Raw genomic sequence first — 19,041 nt, 5'->3', positions numbered from 1 at the left:
ACAGTTCTATCCAGAAACAAGAGTCCTGATGCTCCGAGGTCACACGTGACTTTGAAGTTCAATATTCTCACATTTCATCAGTAAGAAAATGTTTGCAGGTTTGGGGCACATCCCATTCAGTTTTTCGCAGATCTGCCAGAGATGGTTTTGATGAAGGACAAGAAGGAGGAATTTTGATGATTTGATATACGAGGTAAAAGATTATATAATTAATAGGGGAGGACAAAATAAGGGGGCCTAAAAAAATAATCTTGTCAAGAACTTGTTTATATTCTATGGTAAGTAATTTAGAAATACGGGGGAATAGAAGAACCAAGATGGTAAACACCAAATTCTTGTATATAAGTATTAAAATGGTAATTGAGAATTTATTTCAAGAGGAAAAGAAACAGCAGATGAGTTCATTTTTGCTATTATTCACATTTCATAGAGGCTTAATGTTGAATAGATGTCAGATAAAATATACCAAATAAAATCTGTCAACTTCTTACGATGCCCGTTCCCACCTCACATTCACACCTGTATTAACACTTGTGGATGTGAGGTGGCAGTGTTGTACACACTGCACACTGTTTAGCTAGAACACATACTAGAAAAAAAAATTGTCCAGGGAATTCCCTGGTGATTCAGTGGTTAGGACTCCAGGCTCTCACTGCCAGAAGCCCCGGTTCAATCTCTGGTTGTGGAACTAAGATCTCACCAGCCACACAACATGGCAAAAAAAAAAAAAAAGTTTTCCAGAGGAGGTTAATGAGGGGTCACAGATACATGGAACAATCAGACAAGGGATAATATATAAACAGATTTTAATATGCTTCATTGTTCTTCTGGAGTAATGGTAAATAGCATACCTGAACCAAATATAAACATACTGTAAGTTTAATAAAAACATTAGCAAATTATTTTGCAAAGTTTTAATTGTAACTGGTTATTAAAAAGTTAATATTGTTTAATCATAACTGGTTATTAATACAAGTAATACTAGTATTCCTGAAAGGTTTTCTATAGATCACATTTCTATAAGCTAACAAATTTTCTAATGATTAACTATTTTAGAATCAAGTGCTATTTTTGTAAAGTAATTCAGTGCTAAGAAAATAGCCTTCTAAAATATAGTACACCAGACAGTCACTCTAGGAAACAATATAGTATTATTTAGCAACACTGAACCTGCACATTTTCTATGACCCACCCAGCAATTCCATCTCAAGAATGCACTCAGGGACTTCCCTGGTGGTCCAGTGGTTAAGAATCCACCTTCCAACGCAGGGGATGTGGATTTGATCCTGTCTGGGAACTAAGATCCCACATGCCTTGTGGGGCAACTAAGCCTACTCACCACAATGAGAGAAACCCCAAGCACTGTAAGGAAGACCCAGTGCAGCCAAAATTAAAGAAAAAAAAAGAATGTACTCAGAAGAAAGTCATACGTGAGTGTCAAGAGTCACATATGAGAATGTGTGACAGTCTAATAAGTCACACCCTGGAAATATATCCATGATATGTCATGAATAAAGCAGGTTGCAGAACATTATATACAGCTTGATTCCCAGTTTTGAAAAAGAAAACTGTGTATATCTATAAACATGTGCAGTATATGATTATATATCTGAATCTCTATATAGTTGTTAACTCTGGGGAGTAAAAAGAATGAAGAATTTACCTCTCTACATTATTTGGTTTCACAGATAGAATAGACTTGTGGTTGCCAAAAGGGGGGTGGGGGTTGGGCGTAGGAAAGATTGGGAGTTTGGGATTAGCAGATGCAAACTACCATATCTAAGATGGATAAACAACAAGGTCCTACTGTATAGCATAGGGAACTATATTCCATAACCTGTGATAAACCATAATGGAAAAAAATGAGAAAAAAAAACTAAGGGTTTTCCTGCTCAGATGGTAAAGAATCTGCCCGCAATATGGGAGACATGGGTTCAATCCCTGGGTTGGGAAGATCCCCTGGAGGAGGGCATGGCAACCCACTCCAGTGTTCTTGCCTGGAGAATCCCCATGGACAGAGGAGCCTGGCGGACTATTGTCCACATGGTCGCAAAGAGTCGGACATGATTCAGTGAGTAAGTACATGTATAACTAAATCATTTCGCTATGCAGCAGAAATTAACACAATATTGTAAATCAGTTATACTTTAATAAAATTTAAATATACATATTTAAAGTAACTTCTCTTAGGTCTGCACTTACTTTGCAGATGGCACAGTTTTGATCCCTGGTCAGTGAATTAAGATTCCATACGTTGTGCAGCATGGCCAAAAAAAAAAGAAAGAAAATTCATTCTTAAATTTCTGCTCCTTTCGCAGCTTTACCTGTATTAGTCAAGATTCTCCAGAGAGACAAGACCAACAGGATATGTATCTATCTATCTATCTATCTACACATACACATAACCAACCTCACAGGGTATCTATTAAAGTGAAGATATTTAGGGCATCATCTACTGTTAAAATGAGAGAGAGAGAGAGGACTTTCCTGGTGGCACAGTGCATAGGAATCCGCCTACCAATGCAGGGGACAGGGGTTCAATCCCTGGTCCAGGAAGATTCCACATGATGTGGAGCAACTAAGCCGTGCACCACAAGCGCTGAGCCGGTGCTGTAGAGCTTGCAAGCTGCAACTACTGAAGCAAGTGCGCCTGGAGCCTGTGCGCTGCAGAGAAGCCCGTGCACGACTGCAAAGAAGAATAGCCCCCACTCTCTGAAACTAGAGAAAGCCCTCACACAGCAACGAAGACCCAGTGCACCCAAAAATAAATAAACAAAATTATTTTTTAAAAAAAATGAGAGACAGAGAGGTTGATTTACCTTTTTTTTCTTTTTTTTGGCATGACTTATGGCAAACGGGATCTTAGTTTAGTTCCCCCACCAGGAAAAGAACCCTTGCCCCCTGCAGTGGAAGTATGGAGTCTTAACCACTGGACCACCAGGGAAGTCCAAGATTGATTTCCTTTAAGGAATTGGGTCACATGACCGTAGAGGTTTGGTAAACTCAAAATCTGCAAGGTAGGCTGGCAGACGGGAGGCACATGGAAGAGACGCAGAGTTCAAAGGCTGTCTGCTGGCAGAATCCTGTCTTGCTAGGGGGAGATGAATCTTTGATTACATTAAGGCCTTCAGCTGAGGAGGCCCACACATTATGTAGGATAGTCTGCTTTACAACAGAGTATATTTAATCCACCAATTTATTAATAAATGTTAATCTCATCTAAAAAAAAAACCACCTTCACAGAAATGTCCAGAAACATGTTTGATCTAATATGTGGGCACCATGGCCCAGTCACACTGACACATAAAAGTAACCATCACAGTCATCCCTAAGTGATGAGATTATGAATTTAAATTTATTTGCTCTTGCTTTTTCTATGATTATGTATTATTTTTTATGTGTATTATTTTTATAATAAGAAAGAAAAAATAAGATTTTTTTCAATAGTTAGGAAAAAGATTTGCTTTAGGAAGTCTTCTATAATAGCATGGAACTGAGATCATATATACCATTATAGGTTTTTAGTACATTGTGTACCTTAAGTGTGCTGGTGTTATGTTTGTCTCTACACTGGGAAGGAAATCTTTGGAGGGGCCTTCTCTTTTCATGTGTCTGTTTACTCCATGCACAGTACTCTGCCACAAAGTAGACACTCAAAGAATGAATGACCAACAAAGGAAAAACATTACCCAAAATCAGTATTATTACCCCACCTCCTCATACAAAACCTGCCCCTATTCTGGCATTTTCTTGAACTCTTCAGACTCCTAGTCTATAAATGGTAACTATGTAGCATCTATTTGAAATTCTATTTTGTCAGAAATGCCTCTAACCCCTTGGCCTCTCACTATCTCCACTTCTGCATTAATTTGAATATTCTACCTATTAAACATATGTTTTACTTAAAAAGTAATACATGCTTTGAAAGCAACCTATGAGCCAAAAAAAAGAGACACTTAAAGACTAGATTAATTTTATCATTTAAAAAGAAAATCAAACATACAAAATAGCCAGAAAATTTCTGAGAAAAGATTGATGAAGAGGATCTAGCCCTACCAAATTTTAAAACATATTGTAAAACTATAGTAAATGAAACAATATGGTGTGTATACTTACAACAGTACACAAGTGAATACAGTCCAAAGTAGATCCAGAGACACCTGGGAATGTAGCACATGCTAATAATTACATTACACATTAATGGTAGAAAACATTGTTCTTGAAAAAAAAAATTGGATTGTGAATTTTTTCCCAAACATCAATAACCAATTCTCCAATTCTCAGACACCAACTCTCTGATTATCCAACACCAACTGCCATCCAGAAACTCAATTTAATTCTGACACTATCTAGAGTTCGTGCAAACCCCACAGTTAAGTGGTCAGTCTCACAAGACTGTCTCCACTTCACACCCTAGTTACAAGTCCAAGGTCTCTAAGCTACCCATACTTCTGTCCAACCTGGCTACAAATTTGGGGGTTTCCATAATCCCTTCCATAGGGGAAACTGAAAAATGTTGAGAGTACCGCAGAACTCAGGAAATCACTTGACTTAGTTTATTATAAAGGATACAACTCAGGCACACCCAAATGGAAGAGATGCTCAAGACCAGGTGTGAGGGGAGTGACACAGCGATTCCATGCCCTCTGGATATACCATGCTACCAGGACATCAATGTGTCCATTCACAGATTGTTTAAGCATTTTTATAACCCCCCTCCACCTCATCCATTCTCTGGAGGTTGGGGGTAGCGGGCTGAGATTTCCCATCCTCTAATCACGTTTGTTCTCCCTAGGGACCAGCTTCTATCTGAGGTTATCTAGGCTCCCTACTTTGACTCACACCTCATTAGCAAAGACTCAGGTGTATTCTAAAGGGGACTGTAGTAGGTAACAAAAGACACCCCTATCACTCAGAAAACCATGGTTTTAGTTAGGTTCTAGGAATCAGGGACAATGACAACATATATTTTTTATTCTATCACAAATTCTTATCTCATTCCTTATTAAAATAAATTCTAAATGAATCAAACTTTAAAATGAAACAGAAAGTCTTGAAAATACAAAAGAAAACATGGGAGAAATTTTAAAAAATTAAGTGTGTAAGGCCTACTTTACACAGCATAGCACAAAACTCACACACACATAAAAAAAGGAAACATCTGACTACATGAAAAAAATTAATGTTTAATTGGAAAAAGGCATAAATACAAATAACACTAGGACGAATTAAGTGCAACACAGAAAACATAAAGAGCTCCTACAAATCCATAGAAATCAAATACAAAAACAGAAGACATGACTAGACAGTTCACAGAAAAATACAAATGGCTCCTACATATAAGATACACTCAACATCACTCTAAACAAACAAAACTTTAAGATATCATTTTTCACCTATAAAATTGGCAGATAGAACCAAATGTTAAACATTTTGAGGACATCCTTTCCTTTATATATATATATATTTATATTTATTAAATCATATATACATATATAGGTAAATGATTTAATAAAACTATTTATTGGCTCAATATGATTTAATAAAAATAAGACAATGGACATACTTTGTATATGTCATATTTTCCTATAAATACTTCTGCCTCCCCCTTTTATGGACACATAAAGTGGGGGTACTGCAAAAATGAAAATATTCTGAATGTTTTTAATATAGTCCATGTTAATATTTTGATGGCCTCTGCTCTTTGAGCAGATGCCTGGGGAATGGTTATAAAAAATGAGAACACATTACACATGCTATTTAAACCATGCTTTTCTCCCTTATTTGTGTCATTAAATATGCTTTCATCATCCTCTGCACAGAGTTTTCAACACCTTTCTGATTGCCCTATCCTCAGTCTTCTCCCTTAGTTCATCCTCCCTTCCACCAATATCTTCATCACTAGTTCTGTGGTTTTTCACTGCTAGCAGGCATATGCTCAAACATGTTAACTTGCAAACCAGGCCCTGACAGGACAAGCTACCTCCCTGAATTTGTTTCCTGCAACCTTTTCCCCTCCATTCTATGCATACATCTTTGGTTGGGCTTGACAGGCCCTCCACTGTCTTCCTGTCTGACACCACTCTCCTAGGCTCTCTTCTCCTGCCAAGTATCTACCTATTGTTCAAAACTCACCTCCTTCAGGGACTTCCCTGGCAGTGGTTAAGACTCCAGGCCTCCAGTGTAGGAGGCCGGGGTTTGATCCCTGGTAGGGGAACTAAGATCCCACATGTCATGCAGTGTGGCCAAAACAAAAAACCTCACCTCCTCCAAAAAGCCTTTCCTGATGCTCAGAGTTAATACCTTCATGCTCACAGCACTGCATTCATCCCTTAATTTTAACATCTGAATCTTTACTGTTCATTGTCTTTGTCTACAAGTTTATCTCCCTGACTAGGCTATGTGCTTCTTGTGGATTAAGGAAAGATCTTCAGGACTAATCATGTATCTCCTACTGTGTAACTCATACACATGCTTTTGTGATTCTCAAATATAAAAAGCCACTGAAAAGCATTACATACCAGGATATTTACTGCAGCCTTAGAAAGACAAGATTGGGAACAATCTAAAAGCCAACCAGTAGGTGACTGGCTAGTCAGGTCATTCTTATGAAGAATATTATGCAGCTGTTTAAACATAAGAATGAGGAACTCCTCATTTTTATATTGATATGTTACCATCTTCAGGATACTTTAATTGTGACACACCCAACAGTGTGTATTATAAGTTGCCATTTTGTGGGGGTAGGGATTTTTTAAAAAAAATATTTATATACATATTTACTTAGAAATCCAGACAGTATCTGGGAAATTCAGAGTATCTAAAGGTATATATACATCAGGAGAAAATTGAAGTAGAGGAGGGAGAAATAATTTTCATCACATACCCTTTGGCACCTTCTACATTCTGAACAATTTTAGCTATGACCTACAAAAATAAAACAAAATATCAGAGAATACCTGGTATCTAGGTGAGGGGCGGGAACTGGATACTAGAAAACAACTGCGGACATCTTTCAGAATAAGAGAGTCCTCGCACAGGCTGGACATCACTGCTTAGCCAAGTCTGAGTTTTCAAACCTGCCTTGAGAGCCTGAGGTCTCAGCACTGTGTCCTAAGCCCTAAGGGTGGACCCACTCTTGCTTCTCAATTGTCATCGCCCCAATCAGGTAGCTTTTAAAGTCCTCTAACACTTTCCACCTAGGATACTAGGCAAGGGTCCTTCTCAGGTTCACCGTATAACCGCCAAAGCACCTAGAACACCGTCCAGCACACTGTACATAGTCCAGAAAACTCTGGTCACCGGAATAAACTCAAAAAGAGAGGAAAAAAGTAAACGGCGCGAGTGCAGAATGGAGGCGGCCCACCCTACACCCTAAGGCCGGAGACCTCCGCGAAAGAGCAGCCGCCTCTCCAATCGCCCTGACGCATGCGGCCGATAAGTTCGCCCCGCCTACGTCCTGAGGTCCAGGGTCCGCAAAGCCAGAACCCAACCACCCTCGACACTGGAGCCCCGGGAGCCCCGGTTGTCGCTCGCAGGGGTACACGCTCCGCCCGAACGCAATGGCGCCGCGGCCGACGCGAGGGGCGGGGCTACGTTCGGCCGCGACCCAATGAGCGGCGCCGGCCGGCCCGCGGCCCAATGGCGGCGGCGCGCGGGCACGCTGGGGGCGGGCCCGGCGCGCCCGACTGTTCCAGAAGACCCGGATAGCGCCTCCCAGCCACGCTGAACCGGCACAGGGGTTTTCGCCACGCCGCGTCCCCTTATCTTCCTCTGCTGGGTCAGCTATGGCGGCCGTGAAGACCCTGAACCCCAAGGCCGAGGTGGCCCGAGCCCAGGCGGCCTTGGCGGTCAACATCAGCGCGGCCCGGGGGCTGCAGGACGTGCTGAGGACCAACTTGGGGCCTAAGGGCACCATGAAGATGTAAGGCGGGACTGGCGGGGAGGGGCGGGCGGGCACTGTGCACCTCGCGCTGTCGCGGGCCTGCGCCGGGGACCGAGGCCTGGAGCCCGCCGCCTCCGGGCCTGTAGGCTCGCCACTACTGCCCTTCTTCCCCGTATTGTCCCGGTTGGGTTGTATTTCTTGCCCTGGCCGTTTCCTGGTGCTCGATTCCTTCTCCGCCGAGAACAAAGCTGCCTGCGTGCGCGGCGCCCCCCACCCCCCCGCGCTTGAGACTTGAGCACCCTTTCAGAACTGTTTCCCAGACAGAAGGGGGTGGGCACTGCACCATCCCTGTTACCAGGGGACAGAGAACCAACCCTTTGGCCCCAGCTCCTGAAAATCTGGGTAAAGCCCGATTGTTAAGGGCCTCTTAACTTGATCTCCATTGAAAAAGTCACAGTGCGATTCATTTCTACCCATTGAACAGGCTTGTTTCTGGTGCTGGAGACATCAAACTCACTAAAGATGGAAATGTGCTGCTTCATGAAATGGTGAGAGGCTGCTGCCCTAGATCCAAAGTGTCTTGGTTTTCCGTAGTATATTTGATTTGTAGGAAGATTTTTACTCTCAACGGGTAGTTTCCCAGACAGTGGAAGGAGTAGGAAAAAATGTTATCGGTACTATTATTGACAGTACCGAATAGCGAGGAGCCCTGGAGTCTAATAAACGTACTTTTGAATCCCCTACCCTTACCATTTAAGGCTTTCTTTAAAGGGTGTTAATTAAAGTTCTAATAAAACCTGAAGAACTAAGAGGAATAACATAGGGAAAATGCGACAGAATGGCTATACTTTTTCAAATAGCAGCTCTGTGTTATATCACACCTCTCCACCACCATCTGAAGGAGAAATAAAACTCTACCACTTTTAAAGTCCCAGTGGCTAAGACTCGGAGGTTATTGAGAGGAGCAGTCATTTTACTCATCCCTAAGTTCCCCAAAACAGTTAAAATCCTAGAAAAGGAAATGACTTGCCTATGTTTTGAGTTTAGAATAAGATTTAAGGCTTTGAAAATAGTGTATCATGCCTTCAATGTCCAGATGTTTTGTTAATATCTTCAGTATGGATTAGCTAAACTGGAAGGTGTAGTTTTTGTTGGTGGGTTAAGTGGTGGCCTCTGCTTGCAGAAAAAAATAGGAATCATAGTTTAAATTCGATGTTAGAAAAGCCATCTTTACCTGACTAATTTTACCTAATCTAATAAGCTAATCTGCTTAGATTCTTAAAATGGTCAGTGTCCCTAAAGACATAAAAGGCTGGAGTAAAGGACAATAAGGAGACAAAAACAGTGCAGGAGCCATGATTGGATACTTTGTAATTAAGACTCTGTGGGTGACAAACATAAAGAATATCCTATTCTTCTAAAACTGTTCCACAGTGACTTAACATCCACTGTGATAATATCTGCTAGAGGCTAAGTTTTTTTTTTTTTTTTCCGTGTAATTGTTTGCTCAGTGCCAAATAAAAACTGGGCTGCTGAGCTTTCATTTTTAAAAGGCACTTGGTTTATTCTCACAAGAATCCTACATTTGTCATAAAGAGGCGTGCATGGATTTGAAATTGTTGTTGTTACTTGTTAGCTCCATTACCTTGAGTGAACCTTCACTGGGCCTCGCATTTCCTCATCAGTAAAGTCGAGATAATCTGAAAAATAAATTTGTGCATGAAAATGTTATTGTTATCATAAACTGATAACTCAGAATAGCTAATCATGAGTTTCTTTTCTAATCAGAGCAATTTGTAGCTGCACACTTTTGACATTTTGGGCAATTAGCACTTTACACAGTTTAAGGTATATTTGGACTATTTTCATTTAAGTTGTTTAAGGAATCTTTCTCTTTCTCTACCTGCAGCAAATTCAACACCCAACAGCCTCCTTAATAGCCAAAGTAGCAACAGCCCAGGATGACATAACTGGTGATGGTACCACTTCCAATGTCCTCATCATTGGGGAGCTGCTGAAGCAGGCGGATCTCTACATTTCTGAAGTATACATGATTCTTGTGTTTGATACTTCATTGTCAATAAGAAATAATCTCAGTTTGACTCCTACAAACTGATGTACTGATAGTAGCTGAGGCCATATAGTGGAATGTAAAGAGCAAAGAGCTTAAATCTGGGAACCAGAGTCTGTATCCTTTTCTGACACAAATTTATTGTGATCCTCGATGAGTTGAAGAATCTTTGTTGGCCTGAAAGGTGGTTTACTGGGGGGTTTTTGTTTTTTTTCAATCAGGTTGCATTCCATATATAATTTTTTATATGTCTATAACATAGCTTAATAATTGAGATCTAGAAATGGGATATTCAAGACAGCATATTTCTAAGGAAAAAGTCAATAAAATTTAAGAATGCCATACATTTTTTAACTTTCAGTAGTTCCAAGGGTAAAGCAAACCTCAGTATTAATCTGATGTAGGAAGGATTTCTTGGAAAGAGAGAGACAGTCTGAAAAACAGAGTCTCCCTGTTTTTCATTAGGAAATGATGTGAATTAATTTCAGGGTACCCGTAGAAAAGATACAGTCATATTGTTATGACACAATTTTTGAGTTTGGGGCATTATTCCTTGTGGTTTGCACAGTGAACACCCAAGTGTGCTTTGTAGTTCCCTTGGCTTTGCCTCTGTGCTAGAGCAATGTCTGTTCTTTTCCTCTGCATTGAAAGGACTATTTATCCTTTTAAATGTATTCAGAAAGTCAGCACATTATATTGTGTTTAAGGGTATGAATGATCCAGGATAAACTTTCATAAATTTGCTTTGTAATGAACTGTAGTTGCATCTACCTGAAGATTTCTAGTGTTAGTGGTGCTTTTGTAATTGTATGTTTACTATAGGGTCTTCATCCCAGAATAATTACAGAAGGATTTGAAGCTGCAAAGGAAAAGGCACTTCAGTTTTTGGAACAAGTCAAAGTAAGCAAAGAGATGGACAGGGAAACACTTATAGACGTGGCCAGAACATCTCTACGTACTAAAGTTCATGCTGAACTTGCTGATGTCTTAACAGAGGTATGTATTAAGTTTGGCATGTGTCTGGTACTTTACGCCTATACTGAAAACCCCTGGCAACTGGAAATATCGGTATTCTTACTAATTGCAACTAAAGAGTGCCATCTAAACTCTTCACAGTATCATACTATGTCAACTATGTATTCGGTTGGCCATAAAGTTCATTTTTGTGGCAGTAATAACCCGATCTGTGTCCCTAAAAGAAGTAAAGTGAGAAAAAATCATAGTATTAATAGTATTCCTGGCCAGGTTACAAAGGTATAATCAGACCTTTCAGTAAAGGGGGTTTATAAAATGGAGATTTTATTATTAAAAAGTTTCCCGTTGTATTTTTTATTGTAGAGGTGTTAGTAATTCTTTATTAAAATGGAGGTTTCAGGAAGGTAAATTACTCCAACCCTTTACACATAGTGCATTCTGTTCTGTTAGCAGTAGAAAAAGACTTAGATCAGTTCAGAGATTTTCAAAGTCAAGAAACTGCTTTAAACATCTGTGAAGAATAAATAACAAATGTCTCAACTTCCTCAAATCAAATTCATTGAATGGTTATACTCCTGTTGCAGGCAGTAGTGGACTCCATTTTGGCCATTAAAAAACAAGATGAACCTATTGACCTCTTCATGATTGAGATCATGGAGATGAAACATAAATCTGAAACAGATACAAGGTAGGTGTTAGAATGCTATGAAATGCTTAAGAGTACACATTTGAAGCTTACACAGTACCTATTTTTGCCTAATTTTTTTTTAATTAATGTATATTGCCTAGACAAGTTATCCTTTACTCAGCAGTTTTACCTCTTGAAGTCAATTTTATATATTTATAGTCAGAATGATCTCAAAAAGTCAGCTACATCAGTCATTTGGCATTTATTGAACTGTTGAGTACAGAGCATATAGGAGACTTTGAGGAGTTCTAGAGGTAATTATTTCAGAGACCTAGTCTGAAAACATTTTTAAAAGGAGGTGATCACCAGTTTAATAGCAACCAATTGTGACTGTTTCTGTGGAGAATTTTCTGTATCAGCCAAGGTTGTGGCTTTAATTTGAATGGCCTGTTTTTGTCATGCTCTGAAATTTTGCCTTTTCACAATTGAACCTTCTTAGGTAGTACCCAAAAGTCCTAGTCAAATAACTCAAGAAATAAAGTTGATTGTGTGAAAATTGTCAATATAGTCTCAGTTCAGAGTTTTAATTTTGTTAGCATAAAATACACCCCCATCTGAAAATCAGTAAGAATATAATCTCTTATGTGTTTTAACAGCTTAATCAGAGGTCTTGTTTTGGACCATGGGGCACGGCATCCTGATATGAAGAAAAGAGTAGAAGATGCATACATCCTCACGTGCAACGTGTCATTAGAATATGAAAAAACGTGAGTTTATAGCTCCTTAAAAACAGAAAAGAGCTTGGCATTTGGGTCAAGTAATTTTTTTTTTCCCCTAAGACTCGGTGTCTCCACTCAAAAGGACAAAATGCCTCAACCAGGGTTTCGGAAAATTCTAGGAAATAGCCTCTGAAACATACCAGGGGGTGGGATTCGTGCTTGGTGACCTTTTGGTAAATATTTCCTCCCCTGTCTGTAACTTCTTTTTTAGAGAAGTGAATTCTGGCTTTTTTTACAAAAGTGCAGAGGAGAGAGAGAAATTAGTGAAAGCTGAAAGGAAATTCATCGAAGACAGAGTTAAAAAAATAATCGACCTGAAAAAGAAAGTCTGTGGTGATTCAGATAAAGGATTTGTTGTTATTAATCAAAAGGTGAGAAATCTTGTTTTATAAACTAGTCTGTCTATTTTTATTTTAAAGGTAAAATATTGAAACTTCTTTTGTTGTTACAGGGAATTGATCCCTTTTCCTTAGATGCTCTTGCCAAAGAAGGCATAATAGCTCTGCGCAGAGCTAAAAGGAGAAACATGGAAAGGTATGGGTGGCAGATTATCTGTGTGATTTTTACAAAATATGCATAATATGAAATTTATAATTTTAAAGTATACAATTCAGTGTCATAAAGTGAAATTCACATTGTTGTGCACTTAGCACCATTGTTCATTTCCAGAAGTTTTTCCATCGCAAACGGAAAGTTTGTACTTCTAAACAATAGCTGTACACAGTCTTGCCAGTAAATACTAGTCCACTTACTCTCTCTTATGAATTTGGTACCTCATGTAAGGGAATCATGGAGTATTTGTCCTTCTGCATTTGGCTTATTTTCACTTAGTGTAATCTTTTCAAAGTTGATGTTGTAGCATGTATTGGGATCACATTTCTTTTTCAGGATGAATAATACCACATGTCATTTATTCATTTAGCTGTCCATGGATATTTCTTTGGGTTTCTGACTTGGCCCTTGTGAATGGTACTGCTATGAGTGTTGATATATACTTGTTTTATTTTGAAACGATGACCTATACGGTACCATTTTTTCCTTATCAAGAGACCGCATCAAGGGTTTTAGAGAATACTTTCTCCTGCAGAGCTCTTGTGCACCTTTAGATTTCATGTCAGAGGAGTATTTTACTGACTTGAGGAGAGTGGTTTAAACGGAGAGTTAGGAGAAAAGACCAGTTTTCAGCTGGTTGGTGGCAAATGGGAAGGCTTACATAAAATATATTTTAGAACATGATTTTAGTATGTAATTCTGAAAAAGATTGCTTTCTAAAAAGAGTTAACCTCTAGATAGAACTAATAAAATCACTTCTGCATCTCCCTTAAAATACTTGAATATTTCAGGCTGACTCTTGCTTGTGGTGGGATAGCCCTAAATTCTCTTGATGACCTAAATCCTGATTGTTTGGGACATGCAGGACTTGTCTATGAATATACATTGGTAAGTGTACTTTCTTCCCAAAATAATAGCACTTTTTGGTTCATGAATTCTTCAGTAGTTAAAAATTCTTCCAAACTCAGGGTAATGTTTTTGCTTTGTTTACATATATTTTGATGATTTATCCATAGTAACAATAAGCCCTTGATGGGAAAAATCACATTTCATTTTTGTGACCTTTTTTCAAAGAAATTATTAGCTTTAATGTGATCAGTGTGGTGCCCTATTAATACCCCATTTATTCCTCCATAAGCCCCTCTCCTCTGGTCATCCTTTGCATAACCATATCCTGTTTTTTAAAATATTATCTCTTCACACAGGGAGAAGAGAAGTTCACCTTTATTGAGAAATGTAACAATCCTCGGTCTGTCACATTATTGATCAAAGGACCAAATAAGCACACGCTTACTCAAATCAAAGATGCAATAAGAGATGGCTTGAGGGCTGTTAAAAATGCTATTGATGATGGTAAGATCCTCCCTGTGTTTATTCTTTTTGCTGGTCTAAAAGGCATGGCTGAATACTGTGTTCTTTTTGTCAGTAGTTTACACAGCCAGACACCATGCAAAAGTAAAGTTTTCCCTTTAAAATGGCTTGATGGTATGCTAAGGTTTTTCATAGCATGCTGTTGTTAAAAAGGGGGTACAAATAAATGAGCTAAGAGCTTGCAGGATTTGCCATGCGCTCGTTAAATCATTCTGTTTGAGATGTTGCTTCTTGCTTTCAAACGCAGTATTAAACCTGCTGTGGGTTACATGGAATTCTCAAATTAATGGCTTTCCTGTGTTTTAATTTTATGTATATTTTTCCTCATAATTGACTCAACAGTTTTATGTTCTTCATATCTTAGCATTTTCCTCTTCCCCTCACCCAACAGGCTGTGTAGTCCCAGGTGCTGGCGCAGTGGAAGTGGCAATGGCAGAAGCCCTGGTTAAATACAAGCCCAGTGTAAAGGGCAGGGCCCAGCTTGGAGTTCAAGCATTTGCTGATGCGTTGCTCATTATTCCCAAGGTGTGAATGCTTTTAACAGTTTTCTAAACTACACCAAAGTGATTCATCCGATGAAAGCTTTTGCTGATGTGGGTTTTTCCATAATGTGGATGTTGAATAAATAGATTTCATCCATTTTCACTGTAACATTAGAACAGGTGTTTGTCAATATCTAATGCATTGGTTCCTCTGCACAGGAGGCTTGACTATCTGAAGTTGTAGTGTAGGACTTAACCTTGAATACAAGCTTGCTTTTTGTTTTTATTTGTTTTAAACTAAGATTAATATGGGCTCCCCTGGTGGCTCATATGGTAAAGAATGCCTGCAATGCAGGAGACCTGGGTTCGATTCCTGGGTTGGGAAGATTCCTTGGAGGAGGGCGTGGCAACCCACTCCAGTATTCTTGCCTGGAGAGTCCCCATTGACGGAGGAGCCTGCCAGGCTACAGTCTATGGAGTCGCAGAGATTTGGAGAAGGATTAACATGTTGGTTTTCTATGGTGTGCTCATTTGAAGGTGCAGTTTATGGCTAGTGTGTTGCTGAGATTGAGGTGGATTAGTGACTGGATTAGTAATGTATATTAATCATTGTGTAAAGTGAACATTAATATCAGTCTGCATTTAAAGTTTTTTTTTTTCACTGTTAGAAATACTATTTATTTATTTTAGACTTGATTGTCAGTTAGTAGGTCCTGTCTTTATTTTTTTTTTTTTTTTTTTTTTTTTGGTCCTGTCTTTAAATAGTTACATTTGTTTCCTTTAGGTTCTTGCTCAGAACTCTGGTTTTGACCTTCAGGAAACACTAGTTAAAGTTCAAGCAGAACATTCAGAATCCGGTCAGCTTGTGGGTGTGGACTTAAACACTGGTAAGGAGGATGCAACGGTTTGAAGGGGGAGATCTAGATACTCTAAGTAGAGTACAGATTTGGTGATATTGCTGAGTTGTGGTAGGTGGTTCAGGTGTATGTTGAAGGGTTTCATATTGAGCTTGCTTTACTCACCTTTTTATCAGGGACTTTGATTAAAATGATACATTTGATGATCATATTTATGGGTGAAAATAGGCTAAGGATAGCAAAAGCTGGAAGAGGGAACCAAATCTAATGAAATGATTAAGGCCCTGATCTTAGGCCAGTGTAATACAGATCATACAAGTAGAAAGTGGAAGATGCACATACATCTGTGCAGTATGTGGAAGACGTATGTGAACAGCAGTATTTACATTCAAGTTAATGTAAAACGTTTCTTTTTTTAATTTTTATTGGAGTGTAGTTGATTTACAGTGTTGTGTTTATGCTGTACAGCAAAGTGAATCAGTTATATACATATATCCACTCTGCTTTTTAGAGTTTATTCCCATATAGATCATTACAGAGTATTGAGTAGAGTTCTCTGTGCTATATAGTAGGTTCTTACTATCTTTTTTTTTTAAGAAGTTGAATATTTTCTTAAATTGTTTATTCTCCTGCAAGGCTGTTGCTTCACTGTATAAACATAGCACCAGCAAACACAGTATATTGCAAAATTAAGATAGTAATATTCTCCGTTGGACACTAGACAACTAACAAACTTTTCTCCACTGGCAGTTATTTCTAGCGGGAAGATCATTTTGACCCAAATCCAAGGATAGCTGTAAGCAAGTTACAATGTCATATAAGGTTTAAAATAACCATGTTATCCTTGAATTAGATAATTTTTGTAATTAGTTTTACCGGAGATAATTTCAGGTAATTTCAATTCTGAATATCATAACTGGAGCCTAGCCTAAAAATCACAGGATGCTGTGGAAAAGATGCAGTGTTTATCTGAAGTCATTAGGAAGTGAAGGGGTATTTTCTTCAGGAAACATTGTTACAAGTAGTTTCTTCTGCTAAAGTTGCTTTTTAATTATCTATCCACCACTAATTTAAGATAACTATGCTAGATTAAGTTGTTTCAAAGTAGTTTATTTAGGGGTTCCATTTTCACTCAATAGATTTTATGTATTTCTCATATGCTTCTTCACTCATTAGTTCATCTAGTTCTGAAGGGTTACTAAATGTCATCTTGATCAGCCAACCATCTTCATAACAAGTTTTGTTGACAAGTCCTGGATTTTCTGCTAGAGCTTTATTAGTTTCAGTTACTTCTCCTGATAGAGGAGAATACAGTTCACTAGCAGCTTTCACACTTTCCAAAGCACCAAACTCTTGTTTGATCAACTTTGTCCCAGCTTCAGGCAGACTACAGTAAACATCTCCCAAAGCTTCCTGTGCAAAATTGCTGATTCCCACTGTTCCAACACCATTTTCTGTTGTTACCCATTCATGTTTTTCTGTGAATTTCCGCACTGACAGCAGAGCAGGGCCGGTGCGCAGGGCCCAGACGGCACCCGCCCGCAGTAACCAGGGCCGAGGCGAGCAGGGCGCGCTGGGTGCTGACCGCGGCCCGCATGCTCTGCACCGCTTGCAGCGCCATGTTCGGACGGGTGCAGAGGGTCTCCGCGCGGCACCTTTATTGTCTATTTTATATATAATAATGTGTATATGTCATTCCCAGATTCCCAGTTAATAAAGGTTTCTCTGGAATGAGGGGAATGATAAGCCTGTCTTGCCAGATTATAGCTCAAGTGCTGTACTTCAATATGGACAAACAAGAATGTCTCCAGAAAAAGATAGATATTCAAGTGTTTGGCAACTAAATAGAGCATTCCTATCACTGAAAGTATTCTAAGTAGAGATCAGCCACTCATCAAAGCTGCTGTGCATAGGAGTCATGGTCTGTAATACAATATTGGGCTAATTGAGGAACTTTGGGTTCTCATAGTTAATACTAGAGGGAATGAGTAAACACTGATGAGTAAGGCAGCACAGAATACTCTCATTAGTTCTAGACAGCATTCTGATCTTATGAACCTGCTCTATGTGATTTTAAGAAGACTGAGTTACTTTTCAGGTGAACCAATGGTAGCAGCAGAAGCAGGCATATGGGATAACTATTGTGTAAAGAAACAGCTTCTTCACTCCTGGTAAGTTTGGGAAAGCCAAAACTGTAAAATAACATTTAGGGAATCATCATACTCTTTAAAATTGGTACATTTTGTTTAATTTTCTTTCCATAACAAAATGTAATCAGTCAAAAGTATAGCAACTGAAGCTACCCTCTGTGTATGGAGGGGTAAGGGAGAAATTTGACGTAATTTGCACAAGTTAGTTGGAGATTGAGTTGAATTAGAGTTTGTACCTCAAACCTGAGCTGTCTTGATTTTTTTTTCCCCCTTTTCAGCACGGTGATTGCCACCAACATTCTCCTGGTTGATGAGATCATGAGAGCTGGAATGTCTTCTCTAAAAGGTTGAATTGAAGCTTCCCTTGTATCTGAATCCGCAAGACTACAGAGTGATCCTAATAATACAGCTATGGAATTTTGGTCCAAGCTTCAAATGATCTTCAAAGGATTTTCTTTTCCCATATTAAAAAAGGAGAGAACACTGACACCTATTCAGATTCTGAAGTTCTGAAATTATAATTACAGTATTTTTTAAATTGCACTGCAGTGTCCACATAACAGCAGGTCATACTTACCCAGTAAACAAGACATTTTGCTTTACCCTCAGTGATATAAAAATATTAGATAAGCATATGTTATCTACCTTGTTATTAAATATTCCTTGAAAAACAAATTTTAATAGTTTAATAATTTCTTCTAATGGATGTATTTTAATTTATCTCCAGTAGTTCCCTGTCACTAAGCGTAAGACTTAAATAACCTGAAGTTTTGAAGCATTCCTGCTTCCCAAGCATACTTTGGACTTTTCATGCTTTTAAAGTAGCTTTGCTAAATGCTTCCCAGAAATGTTAAGTTATCGTGAGTAGAAAGAGGGAACCAGAGGCAAGAGAGGTTCAAAGAGCTGAAAATATAAAGTGGCAAAATAGAAAAGGCAGAGCTTAAAAACACGACTGAAAATATGGTGACTAAGGACTAGGTGAGAGAGATTTTCCGGCAAGGTTGTTATTTTCGCAGCTCGGGACCTTTGCTTATACTGATACCCTTCCTAAGTCTTCCAGTGTCCTGTTTTTCTTAAATTACTGTTCTCTCCTACTTGTTTGCACAAAATACAGTAGGTATATCTGAAGCCCTTGGAAGTGAAGTTGTGTTGCTAAACTTTGTGTTTTGAAGCGTTGGCAGTTCCCTACAGTGAGTGTATAATAAATATGAAGTTAAAACCTTTCTGTGCTCTCAAGATGGTATTCCAGGGTACAAAAGGAATCTGCATATAAAAGCGAAGGAAATCAATC

At 38.9% G+C, this 19,041-nt stretch overlaps 1 protein-coding gene, 1 long non-coding RNA gene, 2 other non-coding genes and 1 pseudogene across 10 annotated transcripts; 3 read left to right on the top strand and 2 right to left on the bottom strand.

The window, feature by feature from the left end:
* Positions 1-789: 789 nt before the first annotated feature.
* On the bottom strand, positions 790-7,611 carry LOC145532651 (uncharacterized). Its single transcript, XR_014073453.1, has 4 exons — positions 6,960-7,611; positions 4,117-4,160; positions 2,203-2,227; positions 790-851 (listed from the first exon to the last, which is right to left on the bottom strand). It is a non-coding gene; the product is annotated as an uncharacterized LOC145532651 (long non-coding RNA).
* Positions 7,612-7,690: 79 nt separating this feature from the next.
* On the top strand, positions 7,691-18,973 carry CCT6A (chaperonin containing TCP1 subunit 6A). Of its 6 annotated transcripts, none has more exons than XM_081558140.1 (14): positions 7,691-7,924; positions 8,370-8,433; positions 9,795-9,929; positions 10,779-10,952; positions 11,516-11,619; positions 12,216-12,326; positions 12,550-12,709; positions 12,790-12,872; positions 13,682-13,778; positions 14,096-14,243; positions 14,653-14,786; positions 15,528-15,630; positions 17,699-17,771; positions 18,029-18,973. In XM_081558140.1, exons 1-14 carry the CDS (start codon positions 7,788-7,790, stop codon positions 18,099-18,101), a joined length of 1,596 nt encoding a protein of 531 aa, XP_081414266.1. In that variant the 5' UTR covers positions 7,691-7,787; the 3' UTR covers positions 18,102-18,973. The 6 variants fall into 6 exon arrangements, with proteins under 6 accessions (XP_081414266.1, XP_081414267.1, XP_081414270.1 ...); XM_081558141.1 differs by having other exon boundaries at positions 10,779-10,956; positions 11,520-11,619; XM_081558144.1 differs by lacking the exon at positions 9,795-9,929.
* Positions 10,517-10,650, top strand: LOC145533608 (small nucleolar RNA SNORA22). The gene has a single exon (XR_014074195.1). It is a non-coding gene; the product is annotated as a small nucleolar RNA SNORA22 (small nucleolar RNA).
* LOC145533605 (small nucleolar RNA SNORA15) lies at positions 14,286-14,425 on the top strand. The gene has a single exon (XR_014074192.1). It is a non-coding gene; the product is annotated as a small nucleolar RNA SNORA15 (small nucleolar RNA).
* LOC145532650 (glycine cleavage system H protein, mitochondrial pseudogene) lies at positions 16,698-17,602 on the bottom strand (annotated as a pseudogene). Its single transcript, XR_014073452.1, has one exon. The product of XR_014073452.1 is annotated as a glycine cleavage system H protein, mitochondrial pseudogene (transcript).
* Positions 18,974-19,041: the final 68 nt, after the last annotated feature.

This window comes from Giraffa tippelskirchi, chromosome 13 (assembly GCF_054371585.1).
Source record: "Giraffa tippelskirchi isolate mGirTip1 chromosome 13, T2T-mGirTip1v1.2.pri, whole genome shotgun sequence".
Taxonomy (NCBI): domain Eukaryota; kingdom Metazoa; phylum Chordata; class Mammalia; order Artiodactyla; family Giraffidae; genus Giraffa; species Giraffa tippelskirchi.
This window is presented reverse-complemented; position numbering and strand designations above follow the sequence as displayed.

Excerpts from the sequence above, each read along its gene's own strand:
- CCT6A (XM_081558140.1), top strand. The coding sequence starts at position 7,788 with ATGGCGGCCGTGAAGACCCTGAACCCCAAGGCCGAGGTGGCCCGAGCC. Across the intron at positions 12,873-13,681 it reads AAAAGGAGAAACATGGAAAG|GCTGACTCTTGCTTGTGGTG; the intron begins GTATGGGTGGCA and ends TGAATATTTCAG. Across the intron at positions 15,631-17,698 it reads GGGTGTGGACTTAAACACTG|GTGAACCAATGGTAGCAGCA; the intron begins GTAAGGAGGATG and ends GTTACTTTTCAG.